The sequence below is a fragment of the Dipodomys merriami genome, unplaced genomic scaffold (assembly GCF_024711535.1).
Source record: "Dipodomys merriami isolate MVZ:Mamm:240054 unplaced genomic scaffold, mDipMer1.0.p SCAF_5, whole genome shotgun sequence".
In the NCBI taxonomy this organism is placed as follows: domain Eukaryota; kingdom Metazoa; phylum Chordata; class Mammalia; order Rodentia; family Heteromyidae; genus Dipodomys; species Dipodomys merriami.
In genome coordinates this window covers 71209097-71221035 of record NW_027206068.1, presented here as the reverse complement: position 1 = coordinate 71221035, position 11939 = coordinate 71209097, and the positions used below count along the sequence as shown (strand labels likewise).

The 11939-nt window shown below is 40.1% G+C and overlaps 1 protein-coding gene across 1 annotated transcript; it reads right to left on the bottom strand.

The window, feature by feature from the left end:
* Positions 1–216: 216 nt before the first annotated feature.
* Positions 217–9357, bottom strand: Or6b1 (olfactory receptor family 6 subfamily B member 1). Its single transcript, XM_069997353.1, has 3 exons — positions 8392–9357; positions 2191–2206; positions 217–245 (listed from the first exon to the last, which is right to left on the bottom strand). Exon 1 carries the CDS (start codon positions 9331–9333, stop codon positions 8398–8400), a length of 936 nt encoding a protein of 311 aa, XP_069853454.1. The 5' UTR covers positions 9334–9357; the 3' UTR covers positions 217–245; positions 2191–2206; positions 8392–8397.
* Positions 9358–11939: the final 2582 nt, after the last annotated feature.

Here is an 11939-nt window from a genome sequence, read left to right as displayed (position 1 = left end):
CTAGACAGGTAGAGAGACATGTCAGTAATCCAAATTGAAAGCTACGAATAAATATATATATTGGAAAATGTTGATGAAGATGTTCTCCCAAAGCAGGAAGGCCAAAATGGATTACAAAATAAGTGTCCTGAAACCAGTAACTGTGCTAGAAAATAATAAAGTTGGATTTATATCTCTAATTTTACATGCCTCTTCAAAATCCAGTTCCACTTATAAGACAAGGAGAAGAAAGAACTCATTCTCTTCTATACAGACTGACCTGTAGATTATTATTTTAAAAAACAAATAAAAAGGGGGCTGGGAAGGTTGCTCAGTGGTAGAGCGTTTGCCTTGCATGCATGAAGCCTTAGGTTCAATACTTCAGCACCACATAAGCAGAAAAGGCTGGAAGTGGCACTGTGGCTCGAGTGGTAGAACACTAGCCTTGAGCTGAAGAGCTGAGGGACAGCGCCCAGGCTCCAGAATTCAGGGCCCACAACCGAAGGAAAAAAAAAACCACACAAATAAAATGCAAAGGGAAAAGTCCTATATTCAGTTTTGTAATTCTATCAATTTCCTGGCTCTGAAAGGAGCATGCTTTAGAAATGTGAGCAACATGAATTTGAGAACTACCAAGTCAAAGTAGAGTGCAATGCCAATGATGCAAAAAGTAAATAAATTCAGAAGTCACCAGAGTTATCTCCTCCCTACCACTTATGCTTCCTTTCATCTGTTTATTTATTACCATTTTGAAGTCACACATAATAAACAAATAACGTTGGATGAGTTCATCAGAACCCTTTATACAATTTTCCAAGGCTCCACTGTTTTCCTTAAAGGTATTTGAAATATAACAGCTTTCAAATCAGTGCAGTAATCCTTTAGTAGAAATCTTTTGCTGAGCTAGAAAAGGGCTCTCATACAGTATTTGAACACTTTTAAATTTACTCTGAACATGTCCATAACTATTACTTCAAGAACTTAAATGATTAGCTCCAAGCCTTTGGCTTTGAGTTTATGCATGGCACTGAGTCAGCACAGTGCTTCTAGTGCATGGATTGTGCTTCACCTCCATGTACCAGATTAAGTAAGAGCCTTCCTTTATTTGGTCAGGTCAGCTTGAAAGTCCCTTAAGTGACTTAATGGATTTCCCCTCTCTCATCTTATTTTGATGTTCACTGTTCACTCCGTCTCTTTTCACTGCATTGAATGCCTCTTCCTGTCTTCTCTAGCTATCCAAACCCTACACAACTTGCAAAATTACTACAAATTCCACCTTTTCAGAAAACTTTCTGTGTGTATTCACTTAGCATGCTTTTCTTATTCTTCTGAATTCTTCAAAAAATCTCGCTATACTTTATTGTGCAGTTTTGCTCGTATTGAATAAAGTATTTTTTATCATGGTTGGAAAAGAATGTAAGACTAAAAACCATGCCTTATACTTCTATGCGTCCAATCTAAAAGCTTCTGTTGAATGACAGATGCACGGCTTTATGTGGACTTTCAGATGCTTCTTTGTTTCTAAATCTCAGGTTATTAACTTGGACAGTTATGAACTTGGAGACCAGGTGATGGTTCTGGCCTCAGTAGCAACACCCCAGTATAATTTAATTGACGAGCATTTCTCACATTACCCACTAGATGGAACCAGCCCCAAATAAACACTGCTTAAAAACTGACTTTTTTAAAGAGTGATAGAAATGAATATCCTGGTATAAATTAATTGGCCATAATGGTTGTCATTTAAGAAACACTTCTGAGATATATTCATGCACCTATAAAAACATCAAACCAATCAAGGTATCAAACATCTTCATTACCTCCCAGAATCCTTTGCATTCTATTGAGGTGTTTTGCCTGTCTGCCTCCTTACCTTTTTTGAAGAGAGCACTTGAAATGACATCTGTCCTTTGAACCTATTTTAGACAAATTTTATAATATTCTCAACTACATGTACTGCACTATACAGTAGATTTCCTGAAAGTTATTCATCTTACTTTTTTACTTACTTATTCTACTACTTATTTTATTCTTATTAATCTTCATCTTGAGATCTCAATTGTTTAAGATGAATAATTCCAGAAAATCGCTGATTTATTCCATCATTCACAAAACGGAAACTGCCTCCAGGTCTGTCATGTGGTCTCATTTTCCTAGCTTTCCTTTCAGTCCATCCTTCTCTGTGGCCCAAGGCCTTGTGGTCTTTATCACTCTTTCCATCACCCATCTTCAGGCCATCTTCATTTCTCACATGGTTGTGCATTTTGCCACACACCTCCAACATACAGTCCTGTTTCTTTTTGCTCATGCTCACTATCAGCACGTATATCTGTATAACCACAGCTCTGGTCATGAGTCTGTGAGTTATGCTGTCTTCAGTTTGTGCTATTATCTATTGAATATAATCCAAAGACATTAGTTTGATATTGAATATTGTCCATTATCTCCTCTGATATGCTTTGTTATGTGACAATCAAGTTGAATCCAACATCTGAAACTGATCCAAAATAACAATGAATTTCCATGAATAGTAAGGCTTATTCCAGTATCTGAAAGTAATATATGCACCCTCTGAAAGTTCTCATTTTTATTTGCATTATCATCTCAAATACATTTTCCATTTCCTTTATCTTAAAGAGTATCCGTGAATGACTTAACTTTGTGTGGTCTCAGACAGCTATCTTAGTATTGTATACAGAAAAGGCAATCCATAAATATTTTTTAAATGATGTAGTTTAGGTCAATGGGTAAATATTATTTCAAATAACTTTGTGGGGGTGGGGGTGAAAGTACTGGGGCTTGAACTAAGAGCTCATACACTCACTGTTTGATTGTTCCTATCTGGTCTCTACCATATGAGCCGTACCTATAGTCCTACATTTTGCCAAATAAATGGAAATCAAATCTAGTGGACTTTTCTTCTTGGGCTTGCTTCAAAACTCAATTCTCAGATCTCTTTATGCCCGGCCCTATATAACTATGGCTATTTCTTTACAATTAAAAATTTATACATTTTATAAAACTCTAAAATTCTATAATTTTGTTTCATTACTGAGGTATTATTGATATACAAATCTGTGCACAGTTAATGTATACATTTGGTTGAGCTTGGACGTATGTATACACATTGTAATAGCATTTTATGTGAAGTATCTAAGATAGAAAAGTTCATCAGGATTAAGGACAGGAGCTGGGGAGTAAGCTGAAGTGGGAAAATCAAGCTGAAACCCCAAGAGAGGTCTGTGCAGAAGACCAAGGCCTTGTCCATGACAGCAGATGTGTGAAGAGAAGTCAGCTAATGAGTCAGCTAATATAAATAGATTGGCATTGAATTTGGCTGGTGTTGAGATATTGTACCTTCAAAAGAAGTAATAACGAACTGATTTCGTTAAGTGAAGTAAGTCAGGCTCAGAGAAACAAGGGACACGTATATTCCACATATGGAATTAGATCTAAATTATGAACATAATGAAACATGCAGGCTCATGTACAGTTATATGCAAGCAATTTGGACTGAAGGATGGAGAGGATTTCAGTAATCGACTAACTCACAGTTTATCCAACTAAATGCTAGGAAGCTGAAATAGGTTTTATCAGAAGGGAGCAAGGTTTAAGGGGAGGGGAGTTGATGACTGGAGAGGGGAAGGGTGGGCAGCGGCAGTCATAGTGTTCAATGTGCATATGTGAAAATGGAATGAAGTTATTTGAGGAGACTGGTTGGGTTGGAAAAGGATGAGGGAGAATAGTGGAAGGGGTAATGCTGATCAGGATGCATTGTACTCAACTCAAAAAGACAAACAACGTGTGTTTTACTCTCCTCCGTGGAAGCTAGACCTAAAATACATAGGAACATGATAGATTACACAGGATTCTATGCATTCATACCTAGTGACACCAAAGGAGTATATTCTTAGGAGAGGAGCACAAAGGGGCGGTACTTATGTGCATATGATCATGTAAAATAATATTAATCGAGATGAACTCCAGGAAGCGGACACAGGAGGCTTTCTTTTTTTCTCTTTGTTGCTGTTTTGTTTTCTTTTTGTCATATGTGTTCATCTGTCTTTGGGAGGGTAAGAGGGACACAACTGGAGGTAGAGAAGATGAACAAATGGCGTCATGGTACTCACTAGACACTACGGAAATGAACTATAAAATTTGTGGTGAGGAAGAGAAAGGAAAACTGGGAGAGAGCGAGGAAAGGAGTGAAATTGTCCAAAAAGAAATATACCCTTTACTTGACTTATGACTTCTTTGTACATCACCTTGATAATAACAATAAAAAAAATGTTAAAGATGCATTATACTCATAAACTGGCGTGGTGAGTGGAACTTAAAGATAATTTTGAAATTACAAGCATATGTATTTCCTTGATAATTGCAATTTAGTACTATATTGCAGTCTACTAATAGACATTAAAACTTTCATGAACTGAAACAAAAGAAAGCAATAAATATGAAAACAAAAATTATTTAACCTGATATAGTGAAGAAGGGAGACAAAAATCTCTCCATTCTTCCCACTCCTTAGCAAACATTTCTTAAAATTCAGTAACTCTATTTCCAGATTCTTTCTTGTGAGCCAATTATTATCAATCACGTCCTGTCAGCACACCTTGGGAGTTTTCAATATCTCGATTGAAATATGAATCAAAAAAGGGAAACATCCCAAATGCCATGCTTTCTGCAGAGATAACAGCAGCCTTTGGCTGTGCTCAGTGATCGTTACCATGACAACCGGAGGAAGGCTGATGAGGCTGCTTTTATCTAGGAGCCTTCTTGCATCATTTGATACTTCCCCATTTTAATATCAAGTAAACAATTAGCAGCTTCGTGCGTAGGCCATATTATGCATTAGAAATTTTAACGTATGTACCTAAATCCTACATGTCACCCTGACGTGGTTCTTCACCTGTACAGTTCCTTGTGGGATCAAAAATTTCCCAATCAAAAGGTGTTCTAATGAACCTGACATTGAACAAGAGTGGAAAAGGAAAAAAAAATTGTATATATTTTTGCCACTCATGATCATTCTGTTTTTTTTTTTTTTATTTTGTTTTGGTTTTTTTTGGAGGGGTCCGGTCATGAGGCCTGAACTCAGGGCCTGGGCACTGTCCCTCAGCTCTTCAGCTCAAGGCTAGCGCTCTACCACTTGAGCCACAGTGCCACTTCTGACTTTTTTCTTTTTGCTTATGTGGTGCTGAGGAATCGAACCCAGGACCTCATGCATGCAAGGCAAGCACTCTACCACTGAGTCACCTTCCCAGCCCCTGGTCATTCTGTTTTAATGTGAGAAGCCAGTGTGATGTAGGAAGTCATTTCAGGAAACTTCTGCAATTCCTGTTATTCCTGACACAAATTTGCTATTCCTTCCATACCAAGAGATACAGATTAGGGACCAACTGCAAGTTATCAGTTATTCTCATTTATATTTCAATTATATACGATTATATTATACATAGCTATATATATTATATATAGCATAGTATATATAATATTTTATATTCTCATTTATATGTCAATTTACTCAGAGACAATATTCAAAGTGTAAGGGATCAAGGAGAAATAGGAGAGTGTGGAAGGCTTACTTCAAGAATGTGTAGAATTCCTAGACTTAACATCAGATTCAATTAGTTTGCTTTTATCACCAACTTAAACTGATGGTACTAAAGGAAAAAAGTCCAGTCAAAACTTAAAGTTTTATTGATAGAACAACTTGGAAGCATATTGCTAATAGTCTGATTACTCAACTTTTGAAATAGCTCCCGAGTCCAAGAGGCGAGTCAAGAAATAAGTCTTGTGCTTCCTACACCCAAGAGAAGAAATAACCTCTTTCAAATGCCCTGCCCTAGTTAGTAATGTGATTTTGGTTCTATAAACATGAAGAACATATAGGATGGTACATATCAACTATATATTGTTGGTCAACTATAAATGTTGGCCCATATTGCTCTTAAAAAAATGGACTTCTTGTTGGTAAATTATAACTCAACATGGAGGAACAAAAATTAGCTATAAATAGTTATTTAAATGTATATGCTGAGCTTTAGTATGTGTTGTGATTTTTTTGTTGTCAGTCATGGGTCTTGAACTCTGGGCCTGGGCGCTGTCCCTCAGCTCTTCAGCTCAAGGCTAGTGCTCTACCACTTGAGCCACAGCACCACTTCTGGTTTTCTGGTGGTAATTGGAGACAAGAGTCTCACAGACTTTCTTGCCCAGGTTGGCTTTGAACTGTGATCCTTAGATCTCAGCTTCCTGAGTAGCTAGGAGTAGCACAGGCATGAGCTACCGGCATCTGGCTTGTGTTGTGATTTTGATAACTGGTGAAGATCTCAAAAATTGTCTTTGCGGTTCTCCTAAGAAGCACTGGCTTCCATGAATCATGAGCTCTTAAGTCAAGTAAACTCCTATCCCCACTTGATGAGGCTCTGTCAGCTGTGTATAAGAGCTGAAGAGAGAAATGTCTGACATTTTCCTTAGCAGTTGGACTTGTTTGATGTCCTTCTGTCATTGGTACCTGTTGTGTCCCAAAGTGGTCTTTTAGGTCTGACTCTTAAATAATCCAACAAAGAGGCCTGTTGTGATCACACTACTCCTAGAATGAGAGACTTCCGTCTTGTCTAACTCGGAGGTAACCGTGGGAGATGGTAATCAAGAGATCCTCCCAGAAAGCAAGCACGGTGTTTGACTGATTGTGTATTTTACTCACGCTCCTCTGGTACAACATGATATTGGGCCTCAGTAGATATTCTACCATCTTTGTTCCCTATCTCCGTTTTCCCAATTGTATACAAGGCCTGTAAGAGTGGCTAACTTTTCATTTAATTACCAAGACAGTGGAATACATTCGTAATGACTTCTTCATTGCCTGAAGGGACCAAAATATAGCCCAGGGTCACACATTAAACTATTTCCATAACAAGCATCGTTTCCTTTTGAACATGTTTTCTCTGAAATGAGCTGTGCTTCTATTTCACCTTTGTTTCTTTTCTGTGACTTACCATCACACTTGTCCATTTCTATTTTATTAAATGTGCTCTGCATGAGGCCATTCACATCCCTTTGTAATTAGCTTCCACACTTAGACTCCGAAGAAGCATGTTTCTCTCTAGGGAAACCATGTAAGTGGCAGAAAGGACACAAGGCTCAGAATCAGGAGACCTGGGTTTTGACCTCTATCCTCTACTCTATAAGGGAGTATGTTATTTGATTCCTTGAGTGTCTGTTGTGGCCGTTCCTACAATAGAGAAAAAAATCCCACCCTACAGTTCAGAGTTGAACAGAAAGAGAATCCATGCTTGAGGTGTTGCTTGTCCTTAGATGGAGGAAATAAGTGCTCCTGGTTAAGACTATTCATAAAAACACACTACCAGGTGACAGGGGCTTGTTACCTGGGATGCAGCTTAAAGTAAAACTCCCTCTGCCACTGGCAAGATTGTATCAGATAAATAAATGAGGAGAGTTGAGATTCACAATGAAGTGGAAGGAAAACCTCCATGAAATCCTAACATCAGGCTAGTTAGTTGTGTCCAAGATGAATGGATAAAGAACATAGGCCAGAAGAAGAAGAAAGAAAGAAGAAAGAAGGAAAGAAAGAAAGGAAGGAAGAAAGAAAGGAAGGAAGGAAGACAGGGATAGATAGATAGATACATAGATAGATACATAGATAGATACATAGATAGATACATAGATAGATACATAGATAGAGAATTGAGAGAACTTTGCATCAGAAGAAAAGAAGACCAGTAAAGGCAGGTTCATCTGTCAATTACTATATTTGATGATACTTTTTGTCATTTACTTTATGTTCATCCATTGGAGGATACAAACATTGTGACATCAAATATTTTTATGAAGGAAATTTCAATACAAGACCACAAAATGTAATCATACAAGGTAGGTTTCACTGACATCTGAAAGGAAGCACACTGTCCCAGAGGCAGAAAGGGTAGGCAGGAACTGGAAAGTTGTCTTGTCAGGATCGAGGGTCAGCCTCTAGTCTTTGCTTCTAGGAGTGTGTCTCAACATGTGGAGGATGGGGATTGTGCAGGGAGCTGCTTTGATTTGGGAAATCAAAAAGCCACCTTCAAACCTGTGGACTCCTAAAGATTTTAATGCTTGCTAGATCCCAAAACATCTGTTGCATACACTATCAGCTACCACCCCATTTAAACTTAGTGATAAATTTTGCAACCTTACCAACACAAGTCCTTTTCTTTAGCTCTGCTGTGTGCCCTTAGAAGCAGTGACCACGTGTGCAGATGGAGACCAGGGCTTGAGATCACCGTGGTCACACTGAAGTCATACGAACCTCCTGATGTCCAGCTGAGACACTAGAAGAGAAAGGCCAGAGGGAGACAAAGCATGCATGCACCCTCCCGCAAGTCAATGTTCTTCTTCCCCATCCATTACAACAGACTAGTCAGATCTAGCAGCCTGGCAATGGATCAGCTTCTTCAGAGCTTCTTTTACCTCTCGATTTCTTAGGCAATAAATGAAAGGGTTGAAGGCTGGAGTGACAATAGCATAGAAGATGGAAATGATCTTGTTCATGTTGAAGGCATGGATGGCTCGGGGCCGGGCATACATGAAAATAGTGGCAGAGTAGAAGATGGTGACCACCACGAGGTGGGAAGCACAAGTGGAGAAGGCTTTCTGTTTTCCCGTGGGCATGCGTAACACCGTGGCCAGGATGCATCCATAGGACAGGACAGTGATTGACAGGGGAAAGAGGAAGATGATCAGGGCCAAGACAAAATCCACCAGCTCGGCTACAGACATGTCTGTGCACGAGAGGTTGAGCACTGGAGAGATATCACAGAAGAAGTGATTGATGACATTGGGGCCACAGAAGCTGAGGCGGGAGATGAAGTAGATCTTCGCCAGAGAGATGCCAAAGCCGATGGCCCAGGAGCCAAGAGCCAGGCGGAAACAGAGCCCGTGGCTCATGATGGTGGGGTAGTGCAGAGGGCGGCAGATGGCTACATAACGGTCGTAGGCCATGGCGGCCAGGAGGACGCACTCTGTGCACATGAGCGCGATGAAGAAGTAAAGCTGGATCATGCAGTGAGTGAAGGAGATGCTGTTGCTCAGGGACCAAAAGCTGAACAGCAACTTGGGCACGGTCACGGAGATGTACCAGGTCTCCAGGAAGGACAGGTTGGCCAGGAAGAAGTACATAGGCTTGTGTAGTGGCCGGTTCTGCTGCACCAGCAGTATGATGATCACGTTCTCCGCTACTGTCAGAATATAGGCCACGAGGAACATCAGGAACACTGCCGCACGCATGCCCAGGCTCCCGGGGAACCCCACCAGAATGAACTTGGTGACCCTTGTCTGGTTCTCCACTTCCATATCAAAGACACAGGGCTTAGCTTTCCTAGGGGATCAAGAGTCACTTGAGTGGAATCCGGGTCCAGTTCACATCTTTCATTCTTGACTTGTCTGTCTACAAGTCACGGAAGAGTTGTTACTAATGTCCTCGTGGGTTTGGGGTTTGAAAACAAGGTCTCACTGTCTACTCTATGCTAGCTTCAAAGTCGTAATCCTCTAGGGCTGAGATTCAGGTGTGTACCACCCTACCTGGCATAGAACAGGTACTTTTAATAGCACAGTCCAGGTTGGATCACAAACCAGACACCATACACAAGTAACATGATTTAATCATCACAGCATCTTTATATGTTATTATGTCCATTTAAGTAATCAATAATGTATGTCTTGAAGCAATATCAAGCAACTTACCGAATTCTCACTGATGGCAGAGTAGGAATTACAATGAAGTCCACCTGAAGCTCTGTGCTATCTAATATCCCACAGCTGCTTTGTGATAGCTGCTTCCTAAGCGAGTTTGCCAAACCTCCCCACCACTCCATGTTACCTGACAGCTCCAGAGGCCCCACCTGCCTTCTTGTCCATCTTCAGCTCACAATTAAGGACTAGGACTCATTCATCCTTCCAAGTGCTTTCTTCCCCCTCCCATATCATTATCAATGAAGCATGTAAGGAGATAAGAATTGGACTATTCAGTGTGAAACACCGATATGTCGTTCCTATCCCACATATTCTACTGATTGGCTGTGCAATTTTATATCTTACTCTTTCTGAGATGCAGGGTTTTTTGTAAATATAAGTATTAATATGCATTCAGCTCATGTCATTATGTGACAAAATCCAAATGAGATAAAGAAAATCATATTTTATATCAACTATAAATGATAATAAGCATACTAGGGTATTTTAGTCGTCATTAGAGCTGTGAAAAAGAGCATATAGATCTACAGGGTGGGAGTGTGCTGGGAGCCATGAAGGAGTGTCAAGTGAAACAAATATGGACATTTGCTCTCTGGAAGTTTAAGTTCTTTAGGGGGAACATAGGAGCTTCTGGGTGAAGAGATTCTTAAGCAAAATACAAGTGAATAAATAAATATATGTTAGATATTGTCTATGAATGTTAGAAATACAAAAGATTAGTGTGGAAGGTCCATCTGATCTCTGAGGAGGTAACATTTGGACAGAGAAAGATTCCAAGGCCCAGCCTCTGAGGAGGTGGGAGAGAGCTTTGTTGAAATGAAGCCACCATTGCCGCTCAGATGGGTGGGGAGGGAGCCAGGCATGGTGGGAGAGGAGGAAGGGCTGGAGCAGGAAAATCCCACAGGTCACAGGAAATGAAATACTAGTCTACCTGCAGGTAAAGCAAGCCAAGGATTAATGATTGAGAGGAGCATGATATGGTTACATCACGGAAAGGGACCTGGAAGTCCTAAAGGAATGCACAACCTGCGATCGTGAGAGTTGTGAGGCTAGCTGAGGGCTGTTCAGAGAAGGTGACAGTGACCTTGATGGCGTTCAGGGAATCAGGCAGACTGAAGATACCTGTTAGATGTAAACTATATCACAGTAATCCATATGAGTATGGAAGAGAGAGGAAATCCCACATACACCAGCTGGAGACATAGAGGTGTTGCCATTTTCTATGATAGGAAAACCGGTGTTTGCCTCAGAGTTAAAGCCGTGGGAATGGACAAGACTTTGCTATGGTTTTGTTTTGATGAGTGTTAGCAGGCTGTAACCGCCTCTAAAAACAACCCATTGAACATTTACTAAATGCCTGGGAATTTGCTAAGTGATTTTTTCACATAATAGCCCATTAAATCCACAAAATAATGTCAATAAGACATTGTCACTGTAATTTCACAGAACACACTGTGAGAGTGATAACATCTAATGGCGCCCAGGTCTTCCTGACCTACAGCTGTAGGTGCCCTGAACCCCCAAGCTGACTCATAATACAGGAACAACATCAGATCTGGAACCCAACATCATTTTTGTTCTCATTTCAAATTTAGGACTGTGTCCAAAATGTTAGTTAGTCCTAGTAAAATTTTGTTATAGGCCCAGGCCTTTAGATTTGATCATAAATAGGAAGAGAAAAAAGAAAACAATATAGGAATGCACAAAAGAATGTATTCACACACACGAAGCTAAAGGAACATGCTTGGTAAATGTATCCAAAGCTAGATAATCACTGGCTAAGGTATTATGTCTATAATGTGTGTGAAGCAGCAATCTGGGCAGAGGCATCAGAGTGGAAAAAGGCATAAAGGGCATAAACAACCTTGCCTGTTCCAGAAAATAATGGCCTAGTGGCTGGGTGAGAATGAATGGACAGAAAAGGAATGGGTAGAGGTTGGAATCGAGGAACAGGTCATAAGGACCTTTATACATAATAGCACAGCAATCAAGAGAGATCCTGAAATATGGGCAGTAAGTAATCACTGAAGGTTTGTTGGCAGGATGAAATGACCTCATATTGTACCCTGAGTGCTGATGAGAGTGAATGGCTTTAGGAAAGACACAATCATCAATCCAGAGCCTGGTGGAAGCAAGAGAAGGAACAGTCATCTCGGATACTGAGAGACACACACAAAGAAGAAAATCTCTCTGGCTCCAGCTCATGT

What these genes read in the sequence shown, in the direction of transcription:
- Or6b1 (XM_069997353.1), bottom strand. Translation starts at nt 9,333, where the DNA reads ATGGAAGTGGAGAACCAGACAAGGGTCACCAAGTTCATTCTGGTGGGG.